This window comes from Pelodiscus sinensis, chromosome 9, assembly GCF_049634645.1.
Source record: "Pelodiscus sinensis isolate JC-2024 chromosome 9, ASM4963464v1, whole genome shotgun sequence".
Classification (NCBI taxonomy): domain Eukaryota; kingdom Metazoa; phylum Chordata; order Testudines; family Trionychidae; genus Pelodiscus; species Pelodiscus sinensis.
Window position 1 is genome coordinate 1,085,872 of NC_134719.1, and position 15,132 is coordinate 1,101,003.

Genomic DNA, 15,132 nt, shown 5'->3' on the forward strand with positions numbered 1-15,132 from the left:
CCCCCCAGGGCCGTGCCCAGACACCTGCCCTAAGGAAGTGAACAAAGGAGCCGGGCCAGGCAGCTGCAGCGAGCGGACAGGCTCTGCGGCCCCAGCACCAGCCGGTCCTTTGTCTGCCAAGCCAGGGGGGTAGCAAAGCGCTTACCTCCCTGCTGAGGGGCTTTAAGCCCTGGCTGGTTGGTTTCCATGGCAGCCCCCACCGGAGGAAGCGTGGCCTAGTGGTCAGGCCGTGGCCCTGGCAGAGGAGTTAGGGGTGCACTGGTATCAGCCAGGCCTGTGCCACATGGGCCTTGTTCTGTGCACCAGCTCCCAGCCCCTTCTTCCCCACAGGCTCCGGGGCCGGCCCCTTTGATCTGACAAAAGCCCCACACCGACTTTGTCTCCTGCTTCCCGCTTTGTCCTCTGCAGCTGCTGCAGGGTCCTGGCTGGGGGATGGGCTGGGGCCACCACCCTGGCTGGGACGCAGACACTGTGGGCAGCTGGGACGACTCTCCTGCCCCGCTCGCTGTCCCATGGGGCCATGGCTCGCTCTGAGCAGCCTCCCATGGCCAGCTGCTTGGCAGGCCTGTTGGCGGCCGGCTCGGTGAACGTGGGCCCCTTGGGGAAACTGAGGCCGGGATCCACGCTGCCTGGGCGCTCGGGTGCTGCCCCAACAAGCACAGTGTGGAAACCTGCTTGGGGAGACGCAGCGCCCGGCCCGCAGCCCCTCGGTGCCAGGATGGAGCCGCCGGAGCCTGCTCGTCTCAGCCCCCTGCACGGAGAGGCCCAGGGCCAGCGAGGTGGAGGCCTGGCCGAGGAGGGGGCGGCCCCAGGGAGCAGATCAGCCCCAGCTCTGTTTCGGATCCGGCTGTCGTCCCTTTCCCACCTGCCCTGCCTCGTGAGGGCGACAGCGAGTCTCTGTGCCAGCTGCAGACAGGGACTGGGTCTCCCAGGGGGCTGAGGCCGGCTGCAGAGCTCTCTGGAGCCGCTGGGGGTCGAACAGCCTTTGGACAGGCCTTCCTGACTGCAGTGCTGGGGCCAGGCGGAAGCCCTGGGCACCTGCGGGAGCTGCGTGGGTGGCACGGCCCCAGGCAGGCGCGATGGCAGCGCCAGGGCAGGTTAGATCTGATGCTGCCTTCTCAGAGCAGGGGTAAGGCAGGAGTCGACTGTGGAGATGCCCTGGGCAGACGGTTCAGTGGGTGAGGCCAGCGCCCGGGAGGAAGGGGGGTCCCTGCCGTGAATCCAGCTAGTTCCCTCGTGAGCAGGGAGAGGGTTTATATTCCTCCTCTGTGCTTTGACCTGGTTTCCACTCTGCAAAGAATCATAGAATACGAGGACTGGAAGGGACCTCGAGAGTCATCGAGGATTCCTGGGTCCCCATGAACGCTCGTGGGGATCTGCGCCTAGGCAGAGCTTTGGCCCGCCCGTGCCAGCTCCGAGGACATGCGTGTTTTCTTTGAAGCCCTGGCTCTTGGCGTCCTGGGATCGCAGGCGGCGAGGTGCAGGGCTCAGTTATAGAAAAGCAAGTTCCTAGCCCTGTGATGGCAGAAAACCTGGTGCAAGTGACTCCAAAGGGCTGGGAAAGGGGGCCTCCCTGGGGGCTGGCACCCCTGTAATAAAGGGGTTCAGAAGCACACGGCTGAGTGTCAATCCAGGACAGATTGCTTAGAGAAAGGGCTACTTGTAGTCCGAGACTGGGGGTCCTCCGCTCTATGGCACCAAACCAGTCGCACAGAGCCCTTCTGTTCACCACACTGGCTAGTAAGAAGTCGCACCCGCAATCCCCTTAAACACTGCAGCTTCTCCTGCGTCAGCACCCGAACGGCTCCTGGTACACATGAAAACCAATCTCACCAAATCCAAACAAGTTCTTCCAATCCCAAAGGACCAGCCACATTCCCAGGTCAATTTATTACATAGACTCTTACCCATAAAGCATGCTGGTGCCAATCCTTTTTAGGCTCTGTCTAGACTACACCGGTTTTTCGGAAAAAAGCTACGCAAAATGCGCTCTTTTTCCGATTCTTTTGTCGGAAGAGGCTTTTCTAACATTTGGCCCATCTAGAAATGTTTTTTCTAACATTTGGCCGCAAAAAAAGTGGAAGAGCAAACATGTTCCCTAGATGTGGAACAGTTCTTCCGGGATACCTCTGGTATCCCAGAAAAACTGCGTAGTGTAGCCATACCCTTAGACACTAACATTTAAAAGTTAAGAAAGAAAGAAAGAAAGAAAGAAAGAAAGAAAGAAAGAAAGAAAGAAAGAAAGAAAGAAAGAATTGTTAAAGGAATCACATCCATTCAACAATTGCAAAGTTCTTGATGCGGTCTTGTAGCAGTAAATCTGCAGGCTTAAGTCAAGTCTTTGGAATACATCTGCATTGGATGGGTCATTCAGTCCTTTGGGACACATGAGAGGTTGTGAAAACCAATCTCACCAAATCAGAACAAGTTCTTCTGATCCCAAAGGACCAGCTCGCTTCAGCTTGTAGGTCAAGATCCTCCGGAGGTGAGAAGCCAGATTGAAGTCAAACTGGAAGGACTTCCCGGGCCCTTGATATCTCCTTGGCCAGGCAGAGGGACTCCCATGGTTCTCGCGGGGTAGAAGTACATCCCAAGATGGAGTTTGTCACGCGAGCAAGTCGCCTGTCCATGCCCAACAGCTGGACACCGTTGCTCCCTCGCGGGTCTGGAGTTCACAGAGAAGCCCATTCGAAGTGGATCAAGGTGCATTGTCAGTCAAGCGCTGGGATTCACTTGGCTAGTTCTCCTTTCGCGGTACGGTGGCCAAGCCCCTGGTGGTGTCTCCCAGAAGCAAACATTTGAAGTACATGTAGCTACCGATGCTACCTGCCTACAAACAGCACCACCAGAATCCGTAAATCCGGGCATCTCACTTGGCACGCTTTTCACAAGCTTTTTGGCAAGTATATCACAGTGGTCGCAACAGTGATCTGTGTGTTCCTATGACAGTCCACCCAAGTCACAGCCCGCTGGTCTGAGCAGGAGCCAGGGAGCGCTGAGACTGTGACCTCGCCGTGGGGCCTGAGGGATCAGGTTCGTAGCCAGTGTTTTGCTGGGATCTCGGCGGCTGTGGTCTGCTGAGGCTGAGTCCCCACCCTGTGGAGAGCCCTGCTGGGTACCGCTGGGCTCTGGGATGCCTTTCAGGCCTATCAGGGCACCTTCTGCTGGGCACACCTCTGTGCCTGCCCTTTCTGCCCCATGTGCCCTCCCGCAGCGCTGAGCTCGGCCCATGTGCCCGTCACCGGGGCATCTGGGTGCCCTGCACATGCAGGCTGTCGGGCTCCCTCCTGAGCATTCTGGAGCTCCCTGCAGGTCTGGGAGCCCAGCCCCCATGGGGTAGAGGCATGTAAACAGCCGCTTGTCGGGGAGCTAATAATAGCGCAGGGAGGTCAGAGCCGTTCCCCCTCGCTTCCTGTTGTGCTGCAAACAGCCCGTCTGCGGGTGCGGGTGGGGTGGGGTGCGCGCGCCCAAGGCGGTGCAGTAACCTTTGCCGGGGCTGTTTACACCTTGGGCCTGGTGACGCGCTTGGGACGCTCTTGCCCCGGGCTGACGTTAAAGCAGCGTGTGCTCTCTCCCCCGGCCCCAGCCAAGGCATGTTCCCCTCGGGCAAGCAGCCCCCGGCACCCCCTGTGCTCCAGCTCAGTGGGGCTCCTCCCCTCCCACCCTGCCAGGGGTCAGCCGGGGGGGAAGGCGGAGGAGAGGGGTGGTGGAGTCAGGAGCGGAGCAGGGGCGCGGGATGTAAGGGAAGGTCTGTGCCGGCCTGGCCCCCCCGCCCCAGCACATGGAACTGGTCTGTCCGCCCCCGTGGTGCTAGGCCTGGAGACAGGGTGGGCATTGCACCAGGGGGATCGCCGGGGCAGCGCCAGGCCTCGGGGGGGGATGGCGAGGATGGTGGGAGGGCAGAACGTGCTGATGGGAGGCTGAGCCGGGCACATCCGGGGCAGCCGGAACCAGGGAGGACCTGGTGGTGCTTCCAGGTGCCTGCCAGAGCTGGGCACCTCAGCAGCAAACCCACGGGCACTTTCCCCTCGGCGGCGCCTTGCCCCCCGGCTGAGAGAAATGCCAGGCTGCTCCGCAGGGCTGGGGCCCAGCTGTGCCCCGGAGAAGGGCTGCAGCGTCCAGACTGAGGCCGGTGTGTCCGTGGCCATAGTGTGACTAGCCTGACTCGCGGCAGGGCGAGCTCCCCATCCAGCCCGTCACAGGCCTCGGCCTTCTCGGCACCTGAGACGAGTGTCTCTCCCCCCACCCTCCCGAAGACGGGCCGGTCCCCATGGGCAGCCGGGATCCCCCTCGCCCAGCCCAGGGCACCGCCTGGGGGCCGGTCTCCCCGGGGGCTCTCTTGCTCCGCAGAGGGAACGGTCGAGCTGGCCCTTGCTGTGCCGGCCTGTGGCTGAGATGGTGCCAACTGGCCACCGGCCGGCTCGACGAGACGCAGGGAACAATCCCGCCATGGCTGGATGGGCCCTGCTGGGCCCCCCTTGCCCTGGGCGGCGGGTGCGGCTCGCAGCAAGTGTCCCAGCAGGGCGCTGGGTGTTTAGCGTCGCATGGGACACGAGAGGCGGCGCCCGGGCACACGGGCACAAGGGACGGTGCCAGCCGCTGGCAGCACAGAGGGGAGGCAGGGCGGCGAGCCGGGAGGAGAGGGCGCCTCTGCCCATGCGACGCCATGAGCATCGGGTCCGTGACAGGACTGTCAGGCAAGTGAATCGCGGCGCTTGGCTGATAACCGGCCTTGGGCGGAGCTCAGACCAGCCTGCGAGCCAGGGCTGCGGCTTCAAAAGGGCCGAGTCAGGCATGGACGGGTGACTTGCTCATGTGACAAGCACCATTGTGGCTCTGCTTTTCCACAGATCCCTCCGCATGGCCGAGGAGAGAAAAAAGGCCCTGGAGGCTGTTCCATTTCGTCCTCCATCCGGCTTCTCCCTTCCGGAGAATCTTTGCTATTCACTGGAGCGTCCAACAAAGGACTCACGATCCATCATTCTAGTCCAGAGACTTGATTTAAAACAGCGGATTTTTCTATCTCTGCTACATGCATACACCAATAACTTTGCAATTGGTGTGTGGAATTTGATTCCTTTAACAATTTTAACCTTTCTTTCTTTCTTTCTTTCTTTCTTTCTTTCTTTCTTTCTTTCTTTCTTTCTTTCTTTCGCTATGTCTCGACTGCAGAGTTTTTCTGTGGTACCAGAGGTATCCTGGAAAAGCTCTGCCGTGTCCAAGGAATGTGTCCGCTTTTTCGGAGCAGTTTCCAAAAAAGCAGACGTGTTCTTTCAGCATCCATGTATTCCTTTCGGTGAGAGGAATAAGAGATGTTCCGAAAGAGGAGTTTTTTCCAAAATTTGGGTATGTCTACACTACCCCGCTAGTTCGAACTAGCGGGGTAATGTATGCATACCGCACTTGCTAATGAAGCCCGGGATTTGAATTTCCCGGGCTTCATTAGCATAAGCGGGGAGCCGCCATTTTTAAATCCCCGCTGCTTCGAACCCCGTGTAGCGCGGCTACACGGGGCTCGAACTAGGTAGTTCGGACTAGGGTGCCTATTCCGAACTACCGGTACACCTCGTTTCACGAGGAGTACCGGTAGTTCGGAATAGGACCCTAGTCCGAACTACCTAGTTCGAGCCCCGTGTAGCCGCGCTACACGGGGTTCGAAGCAGCGGGGATTTAAAAATGGCGGCTCCCCGCTTATGCTAATGAAGCCCGGGAAATTCAAATCCCGGGCTTCATTAGCAAGTGCGGTATGCATACATTACCCCGCTAGTTCGAACTAGCGGGGTAGTGTAGACATACCCTTTGGCCCCGTGTAGATGGGCCAAATTTCGGAAAAGCCTCTTTTGGAAAAAAGTGGAAAAAGAGACGCAAATTGCGGTTCCAATTTGCATATCTTTCCCGACTTTTCTCGGCAGCGTAGACATCGCCTTAAATGTTAGATTCTTAAAGGATTGGCACAGCATGCTTTTTGGGGAAAGTCTACATAGCACGCTAAGCTCAAAATAAGATACGCAATTTGCGTAGCTTATTTCGAAACTATTTCAAAATAGCTTTTTTTGAAATTTGGCATGTCTATGCAATGCCAGATTTCAAAATAACACTCTATTTCGAGCCATCCCTTATCCCTCGTGGAACAGGATGGTGAAATAGCACACCCGTTATTTCAAAAAATATTGTGAAATAATGGGCAGCTTGTGTAGACATGAGATCGCTATTTTGGGTTACCGGAGGTATCCCGAAATAGCTGTGCAGTGTAGACATTCCCCAAGTTAGACATTGATCTGGGAATGGGGCGGATCCTTTGGGATCAGACGAACCCTTTTTGCTTTGGGGAGGTTGGTTTTCCCAGCCTCTCACCTGCACAGGGAGCAGGGCGGGTGGTGACATGGGAGAACTGGAGTGCCTAAGGGGATTGCAGGTGCGACTTCTTGCTAGCCAGTGTGGCAAACAGAAGGGCTCTGTGTGACTGGGGTGGGGCCTGAGAACAGAGGACCCCCAGGCTCAGGCTGTGAGTAGCCCCAGGTGGTGGGCCGCCGGCAGGGCAAGACGGGCCCTGAATAAAGCCCCCTGGGGGCAGTGGGGTGTTCCCTGCTCTGCTCTGCTCAGCTAGGTGTTTCCTGCTCTGGCCACGGGAGCCAGCTGAGCCTGGCGAGTGGAGGGGAAACTGAGGCACAAAGCTGCTCCTTGCAGTTGGTCTCCTGCGACCCGCTTCAGAGCAGACTGGTGATGCCCCGGCTTCCTGAGAGATGCGCCCTCCGCCTGGCCTGCTCCCAGCTCTGCCACCAGAGTTGAGGTTGCCTCTACAGGGCAGGGGCGGGCTGAGGGCAGGGGGCTAACAGAAGGACAGCGTTTCCTAGTGAGTAGAGCACTGGGTTGGCCCTCCCTCTGGAGACCTGGCTCTGCCGTCAGCCTGCTGGGAGAACTTGGGCAAGTCGTTGCCCCTCCCTGTGCCTCAGTTTCCTGCCCTACCCTTTAGGAAGCTCTTTGGGGGAGGGGCTGTCCGGCGGGAAGCCCTGGCGTTGCAGGGGCAGAGTCAGCGAGGGGAACCAGGTCTGTGAGGGCAGGGCGGGGACAGGGAAGGTGACTCGCGAGATGGGAGGGGAAGCTGGCAGCTTTTTGAGGCCCAGGGAGATTTTCCCCTGCAGCCTGCAAGATGCTGGCGGCTGCTGATTGATTCAGAGAGTGTCTCAGAGCAGGGCTGGCGGCGAGGAGGAGGCCCCAGAGAACACGCTGACACTGGGGTTTCTGTTCCACGGAAACGCTGCTCCCGGCAGCCGTGAGGCCTGCGCCGGGGCAGTCAGGAGTCACTCAAAGGGCCCGACGCACAGCCCTGGCAAGCCGGGGGGTCCCGGGGAAGAGCCGGTTCCCAGCCGGGCCGCTCTCGGCGCTGCCCGCGTGGGACTTGACCCTCGTGGGCATCAGCCCCCCCCCCCACTGCCATGGCCGCAAGACATGGGCAGGCAGGGCCCGGTGCCCGGAGCGCCAGGCTGGGCAGAGGGGGCTGCGGCCCGGCTCTGGGCCTGGAAATCAGCTGCCAGGCTGAGGAGCCCCCGCTAGCCTGGCACCAGGCACCAGGGCAGGCCAGAGGGGCAGTGGCTGAGGTGCCCCGCACGGAGAAGACTCTGTTCTCCCGCCATGGCCCTTGGACACGGGCTTTGCCCTTTCGCCGAGTCCGGCCCCGGCCCTGCTGCTCCCATCTTTGTGCTGCTAGAACCGGCTGCTGGACCAACAGTCCGTCCCCTCAGCTACCGCCACCCCCTCCGAGGCCTTGCTGAGGCGGGCACGCTGCCCCGGGGCCCCTGAGGGTACCGGGGTGGCAGACATCCCTGGGGGCTGGTCTAGTCTGCCCAGCGTGCGAGCACATGCTCCGTCTTGGGCAGACCTTGTGGGGTGAGGCCTGGGTTTGCTCCTGTGCCGAGGCAGCTGGGCAGGCAGCCGCAGCATTCGCTCTCTGCCTTGGGCTCCGATTGGAGTCGAGGCAGCGGGATTCTCCCGGGTGCTGCTTATCACCAGCTCTGCTCCCGGCCGGGGGCATATGAGCGTAGAGCCCGGCTCCATGTCACAGCTCTCTCCTGCGCTGGGAAGCCGCCAGGCCCCAGGCGCCTGCTGCCACTCAGCAGAGGAGCAGGCGTTTCGGGACCCAGCTCTGTGGTTGCGGAGGCGGCTGGGGCAGGTCTGTCTCAGCAGGATTTCCCTGGCCCGGGTGGCTGGCGCCACGTGAAGTGCTGCTCAGCGGAAAGCAGCTGGAGGGGAAACCAGCGTCAGGTGCCCTGGAAAGTGCCGGTGCGCGAAGGGACGGTTGGGGCCTGGTGCGCGTGGAACAATCCGCCGGGAGGGGAAGGAGCCGCCCCAGGGGGTTCCCCCGGCTCCACGTTCGGGACAGGCGTGGCTGACGTGTGCACGGAGCTGCCCCCGGGGCGGGGCGACCGGCCGTCAGTCTCTGCAGCTGGCCGGGGATGAGCAGTGGAGGTCTAGGGGCCCCTTCTCCCCTAGACATGGCCCCTCTGCCCCACAGTGGCGCTGAGGGGTCGTCGGAGCCAGCTGCCCCGGAATCCCCAGCCAGGTCAGCCTGGTGCCCTGTCTCCGCCCGCGCCAGGCACTGATCTAGGCAGACTGCTGCTCCTCCTGGCTGAGCCGGGGCTGCACCCGGAGGCGGGCGCTACGCTGGGGGCTCCGGATGGCCACCCTGCCCGTGAGTGCAGCTGCTGCTGCCCATGTCCCCAGCCAGGCCCGGCTGCCAGGGACTCCCTCTCCGGCCCGTCCGCAGGGGATTGCCACGGAACGGGCGTCACTCGGCAGCAGGGTCAGGGCAGGGCCGTGGTGCCACCGTGCGACCTGCGACCAATAACCCGGGCCCTGGACCTGGACCACCGCTCAGTGGCACGCAGCCCCCGCCCCCCAGGGGCAACAGCAGCTGGGTGGCAGCTGGGCACCCCCTCCAATCAGCGGGGCAGCGGTGTATTGGGGCTGCTGAGTGTGCCAGGGTCCTGTCTGGGCAGCTGCCCGTGGCGTTGGGCTCAGGGCGGCTGGGCTGCTGAGCGGGTTGCTGGGGGCTCAGGCATTGCTGGAAGGGTGGGGCGGGCAGCCCGTCCCCAGGAAGGGGGGGAGATTGGCCAGTGAGCGTAGGAGGGGGAGGGGTATTTTTCACTGGAGGGGAGGGGGTGCTGAGTGCAGTCGAGGGGCTGGGGGTGGGCCATGTGGGGGGCGTCTCTCCACAGCCCATAACCCACCTTCTCGCTCGGTTCTCACGCGGTCCCAGCCGGCCCCGGAGAGCAGGAGACTGACGGCTGCAGAGAGGAGCCCTAGGGAAGTGGGGGGGGGGCTCTGGACTGTGAGGCCTCTGCACTGGCGGGGTGGGGAAGCCAGCTGGGGCTAAATGGGCATGTTCCCCACCGGGCCCTGGCGCTCTGCTCCCCCGGGCGCGTTCCCGGCCGGGCCCTGGCGCTCTGCTCCCCCGGGCGCGTTCCCGGCCGGGCCCTGGCGCTCTGCTCCCCCGGGCGCGTTCCCGGCCGGGCCCTGGCGCTCTGCTCCCCTGGGCGCGTTCCCGGCCGGGCCCTGGCGCTCTGCTCCCCTGGGCGCGTTCCCGGCCGGGCCCTGGCGCTCTGCTCCCCTGGGCGCGTTCCCGGCCGGGCCCTGGCGCTCTGCTCCCCCGGGCGCGTTCCCGGCCGGGCCCTGGCGCTCTGCTCCCCCGGGCGTGTTCCCCGCCGGGCCCTGGCGCTCTGCTCCCCAGGGCACATTCCCCGCCGGGCCCTGGCGCTCTGCTCCCCTGGGCGCGTTCCCGGCCGGGCCCTGGCGCTCTGCTTCCCTGGGCGCGTTCCCGGCCGGGCCCTGGCGCTCTGCTCCCCTGGGCACGTTCCCCGCCGGGCCCTGGCGCTCTGCTCCCCCGGGCGCGTTCCCCGCCGGGCCCTGGCGCTCTGCTCCCCCGGGCGCGTTCCCGGCCGGGCCCTGGCGCTCTGCTTCCCCGGGCGCGTTCCCCGCCGGGCCCTGGCGCTCTGCTCCCCAGGGCGCGTTCCCCGCCGGGCCCTGGCGCTCTGCTCCCCTGGGCGCGTTCCCGGCCGGGCCCTGGCGCTCTGCTCCCCCGGGCGTGTTCCCCGCCGGGCCCTGGCGCTCTGCTCCCCTGGGCGCGTTCCCGGCCGGGCCCTGGCGCTCTGCTCCCCCGGGCGCGTTCCCCGCCGGGCCCTGGCGCTCTGCTCCCCCGGGCGCGTTCCCCGCCGGGCCCTGGCGCTCTGCTTCCCCAGGTGTGTTTCCTGCCGGGCCCTGGCGCTCTGCTCCCCCGGGTGTGTTCCCCGCCGGGCCCTGGTGCTCTGCTCCCCCGGGCGCGTTCCCCGCCGGGCCCTGGCGCTCTGCTCCCCTGGGCCCGTTCCCGGCCGGGCCCTGGCGCTCTGCTCCCCTGGGCGCGTTCCCGGCTGGGCCCTGGCGCTCTGCTCCCCAGGGCGCGTTCCCCGCCGGGCCCTGGCGCTCTGCTCCCCTGGGCGTGTTCCCGGCCGGGCCCTGGCGCTCTGCTCCCCCGGGCGTGTTCCCCGCCGGGCCCTGGCGCTCTGCTCCCTCGGGCGCGTTCCCCGCCGGGCCCTGGCGCTCTGCTCCCCCGGGCGCGTTCCCCGCCGGGCCCTGGCGCTCTGCTCCCCTGGGCGCGTTCCCGGCCGGGCCCTGGCGCTCTGCTCCCCCGGGCGCGTTCCCCGCCGGGCCCTGGCGCTCTGCTCCCCCGGGCGCGTTCCCCGCCGGGCCCTGGCGCTCTGCTTCCCCAGGTGTGTTTCCTGCCGGGCCCTGGCGCTCTGCTCCCCCGGGTGTGTTCCCCGCCGGGCCCTGGTGCTCTGCTCCCCCGGGCGCGTTCCCCGCCGGGCCCTGGCGCTCTGCTCCCCTGGGCCCGTTCCCGGCCGGGCCCTGGCGCTCTGCTCCCCTGGGCGCGTTCCCGGCTGGGCCCTGGCGCTCTGCTCCCCCGGGTGTGTTCCCCGCCGGGCCCTAGCGCTCTGCTCCCCCAGGTGTGTTCCCCGCCAGGCCCTGGCGCTCTGCTCCCCCGGGCGCGTTCCCGGCTAGGCCCTGGCGCTCTGCTCCCCCAGGTGTGTTCCCCGCCAGGCCCTGGCGCTCTGCTCCCCCGGGCGCGTTCCCCGCCGGGCCCTGGCGCTCTTCTCCCCCGGGCGCGTTCCCCGCCGGGCCCTGGCGCTCTGCTCCCCCGGGCGCGTTCCCGGCTAGGCCCTGGCGCTCTGCTCCCCCAGGTGTGTTCCCCGCCGGGCCCTGGCGCTCTTCTCCCCCGGGCGCGTTCCCCGCCAGGCCCTGGCGCTCTGCTCCCCCGGGCGCGTTCCCGGCTAGGCCCTGGCGCTCTGCTCCCCCAGGTGTGTTCCCCGCCGGGCCCTGGCGCTCTTCTCCCCCGGGCGCGTTCCCCGCCGGGCCCTGGCGCTCTTCTCCCCCGGGCGCGTTCCCCGCCGGGCCCTGGCGCTCTGCTCCCCCGGGCGCGTTCCCGGCTGGGCCCTGGCGCTCTGCTCCCGCGGGCGCGTTCCCGGCTGGGCCCTGGCGCTCTGCTCCCCCGGGCGTGTTCCCCGCCGGGCCCTGGCGCTCTGCTCCCCCGGGCGCGTTCCCGGCTGGGCCCTGGTGCTCTGCTCCCCGGGCGTGTTCGCGGCCGCGCTGACGTTGCTGCTGTGGCAAGTCAGGCGTTTCCTGTTTACTCTGTGGCGAGAGGCTGTTGACTGGAGGCATTAGAACCAAAGCGCTTGCCCGCGCTGTGGTCATCCGGCCCCCGGGCTGGGCCTGTTTGTCCTAGTAACCGCCGGGGCACAACAGCGTGTCACAACATACGCACAGTCAGGGACATGAGCCCCCGCACACACGCACACAGATGGCTGGGTACCCATGCACACACACAGTCGGGTACACACCAGGACCTACATGCACGTGATCAGTCACACACACACATACGTGCCCCCGTGGCTGGGAACACACACGCACACGGATACACACATGTGCGGTACGGGCTGGGACAGGACCCGGGAGAGCCCCGGCGGTGGTTCAGGTGGAAGAGCTGGAGGGGACAGGGCAGCCATGGGCGAAAGGCTGCTCTCGGGCCCCAGAGGCAGCACAAGCGGCCACGGGCTCAAGTTCCCGCCAGCAGATTTCGGTTAAATCTGGACAAAGGCCCCGACCGAAAGGCCTGTCGGCCGATGGAACAGGGGAACCTCCGTCACTGGAGGCTGAGCCCCGGCCGCCCCCAATCCGTGGGCTAAAGGCTTCCAGAGAATCCCCACTGGGCACCAGCTCACACCAGCCGGTACCCCCCGCCGCAGAGCAAAGTGACCCGGGGTCTCTGCTCATCTGACATGGGGGGCTTCTCCCAAGGACGCTGAGCCGTGGCAGAGCCGAGCTGCTGGGGAAGAGGCTCCCCAGACCCCTCGCTAGCGGCAGGCAGAGCTGGTGAAATAGCACCGGGGGTCCGGGCCCCCACGGGCCTGCGAGCAGTTTGGGGGGGGCTGCCCAGGCACTAGCCAAAGCCTCATCCCTGGGGGTGAAATCTGGGGTCCCGGCAGCGTGGGGCCCTGGGCAGCTGCCCTGCTTGCGCCCCCTAACACCACCCCCGGCCGGTTGTGGCACGGCTGGGCCGGGAGCGCTAGAGCCCGAGGGGGGCGCAGGGACAGGTTACAGCCCTGCTCTGCCTCGGGCCGGCCAGCAGCGGCGCCAGCTCCGGTCCTGGGGCGCCCCCTGCTGGCTGCTCCTGCACACTGAATTCCTGAGCATTGGCCTGCAGGAGCCAAGGACCTGCCAGGGCCAGACCGGAGGCAGGGCATGTGCGCACCTGTGTGTGTGTGTGTGTGTGTGTGTGCGCATTGTACTACTGTGTGTGCGCGTTGTGTATTTCTGCGTGTCTGTGCTCTGCTGCAATGCATTGCAATGTCTCTACCTGTGTGTGCATGACGTGTGTGTGTGCGCATTGTACTACTGTGTGTGCGCATTGTGTATTTCTGCGTGTCTGTGCTCTGCGTGCAATGCATTGCTATGTCTCTACCTGTGTGTGTCTGTGTATGCATGACGTGTGTGTGTCTGCCATGTGTATGGGAGCGTACTGAGCGTGTAACTGTCTGTGTGCTGTGTGTGTGCACTATAGTGCTACATAGTGTATATCTGTGTGCTCTGTGTGAATGTCTGTGTACTATGTGGCCACTTGTCTCTGTGCTGTGTGTGGCTGTGTGTGTGTGTTGTGTAGCTGTGTGCCATGTGTCTGCTTGTCTCTGGGCTGTGTGTGGATCTGTGTGTTATGTGTCTGTGTGCCATGTGTCTGCTTGTCTCTGGGCTGTGTGTGGATCTGTGTGTTGTGTGTCTGTGTGTCTGCTTGTCTCTGGGCTGTGTGTGGATCTGTGTGTTATGTGTCTGTGTGCCATGTGTCTGCTTGTCTCTGGACTGTGTGTGGATCTGCGTGCTGTGTGTCTGTGTGCTGTGTGTCTGCTTGTCTCTGGGCTGTGTGTGGATCTGCGTGCTGTGTGCGCTGTAGTGCTGTGTGTTGTGTGGCTGTGTGCTGTGTGTCTGCTTGTCTCTGGGCTGTGTGTGGATCTGTGTGTTGTGTGTCTGTGTGCCATGTGTCTGCTTGTCTCTGGGCTGTGTGTGGATCTGTGTGTTATGTGTCTGTGTGCCATGTGTCTGCTTGTCTCTGGGCTGTGTGTGGATCTGTGTGTTGTGTGTCTGTGTGTCTGCTTGTCTCTGGGCTGTGTGTGGATCTGTGTGTTATGTGTCTGTGTGCCATGTGTCTGCTTGTCTCTGGACTGTGTGTGGATCTGCGTGCTGTGTGTCTGTGTGCTGTGTGTCTGCTTGTCTCTGGGCTGTGTGTGGATCTGCGTGCTGTGTGCGCTGTAGTGCTGTGTGTTGTGTGGCTGTGTGCTGTGTGTCTGCTTGTCTCTGGGCTGTGTGTGGATCTGCGTGCTGTGTGCGCTGTAGTGCTGTGTGTTGTGTGGCTGTGTGCTGTGTGTCTGCTTGTCTCTGGGCTGTGTGTGGATCTGCGTGCTGTGTGCGCTGTAGTGCTGTGTGTTGTGTGGCTGTGTGCTGTGTGTCTGCTTGTCTCTGGGCTGTGTGTGGATCTGCGTGCTGTGTGCGCTGTAGTGCTGTGTGTTGTGTGGCTGTGTGCTGTGGGTGTGTTTTAGCTGTCTGTGCACATGGCCCGTGCCCCACAGGAGCCAGCCCCAGCCCCAGCCGAGAACCGCCCGCCCCGGCTCGCTCTCTGCCGTTTCAGATGCCCAGAGAGATGCCAGCGGCAGTGCTGGGATTCCTGGCCCTGGCAGCGCTCCCCTCTGCCCCCCGCCAGAGCAGCAGCCTCGCTCAACGCCCCTCCCACCCTTGCCCAGGGCCTCCAGGCTGCAGCCAGCTGGGTGCGCTGTGGGGCGGGGACCCCTGCAAAGCCGCCCCGGCTATTGTGCTGCCCTGGCCTGCAACTCCCTGGAGCAGGGCAGCCCCCCACCGGGCAGCGCAATGGGGTGCCCCAGAGCCCAGGCCCCGCAGTCCCCCAGCAGAGCTGAGCCGAGCCTCTCCAGGGAGGGGGCAGGGGGCCCCCCCAGTTCCGCTGGTGCCCTCAAACTTAGCCCGCAGCCCCTCTCCAGCTGTCTGCCTGCTCCCCCCACAGGCGGCTGTGACCTTCGGGCAGGCGGACCTGCAGGAGCACTGCCTGGCGTTTGTGGAGGACCACACGCGGGTGCGTGCACACCGGCACCGGGCAGCAGCACCAGGGGCACGGGCGGCTGGGTGTGGCTGGGCACCGCAACCCGGGGAGCTAAGAGCCCAGAGGGGCTGGGCGTTGGCCTGCCCCCATGAGCTCTGGCAGTACCCCCCCCCTCCCCATCACCCAGTGCCCAGCCTGACAGGCCCTGGGCCGGGACCCTGAGCAGCCAGTAGGAGGGGTCTGGAGGGCAGCGGGTGCTGGGCCACAGTGGTAGCTGGGATGGGGATACAGGGGCACGAAGCCAGGGGCTCTAGGGCACGCAGGCGGTGCTGGGCTGGGGCTGAGCTTCACTTGGGGGGTCCCAGGGCCCCTTCTGTCCCTAAGGTCAATGAGTCCCCAGAGGGTGGGCAGGGCAGAGGTGCAGCAGGCTGGGGTGAGGCACAGGGTGGTGAGAAGGGGCGTGGCAGAGTCTGGCGAGATGGGGCGGGTCTAGGGGTGGCGGGATG

At 64.5% G+C, this 15,132-nt stretch overlaps 1 protein-coding gene across 2 annotated transcripts in view; it reads left to right on the forward strand.

Annotated features, from left to right (window-relative positions):
* The window catches only part of BTBD19 (BTB domain containing 19), a 53,386-nt gene that overhangs the window by 35,285 nt on the left and 2,969 nt on the right, over positions 1-15,132 (forward strand). Inside the window, exon 5 of one of the 2 annotated variants that reach the window (XM_075935833.1) lies at positions 14,591-14,659. The exons of the other annotated variant lie outside the window; for it this stretch is intronic. Within the exon in view, the coding sequence (XP_075791948.1) occupies positions 14,591-14,659 (69 nt within the window). The remainder of the gene's footprint in view (positions 1-14,590; positions 14,660-15,132) is intronic. 2 annotated transcript variants of the gene reach the window in all.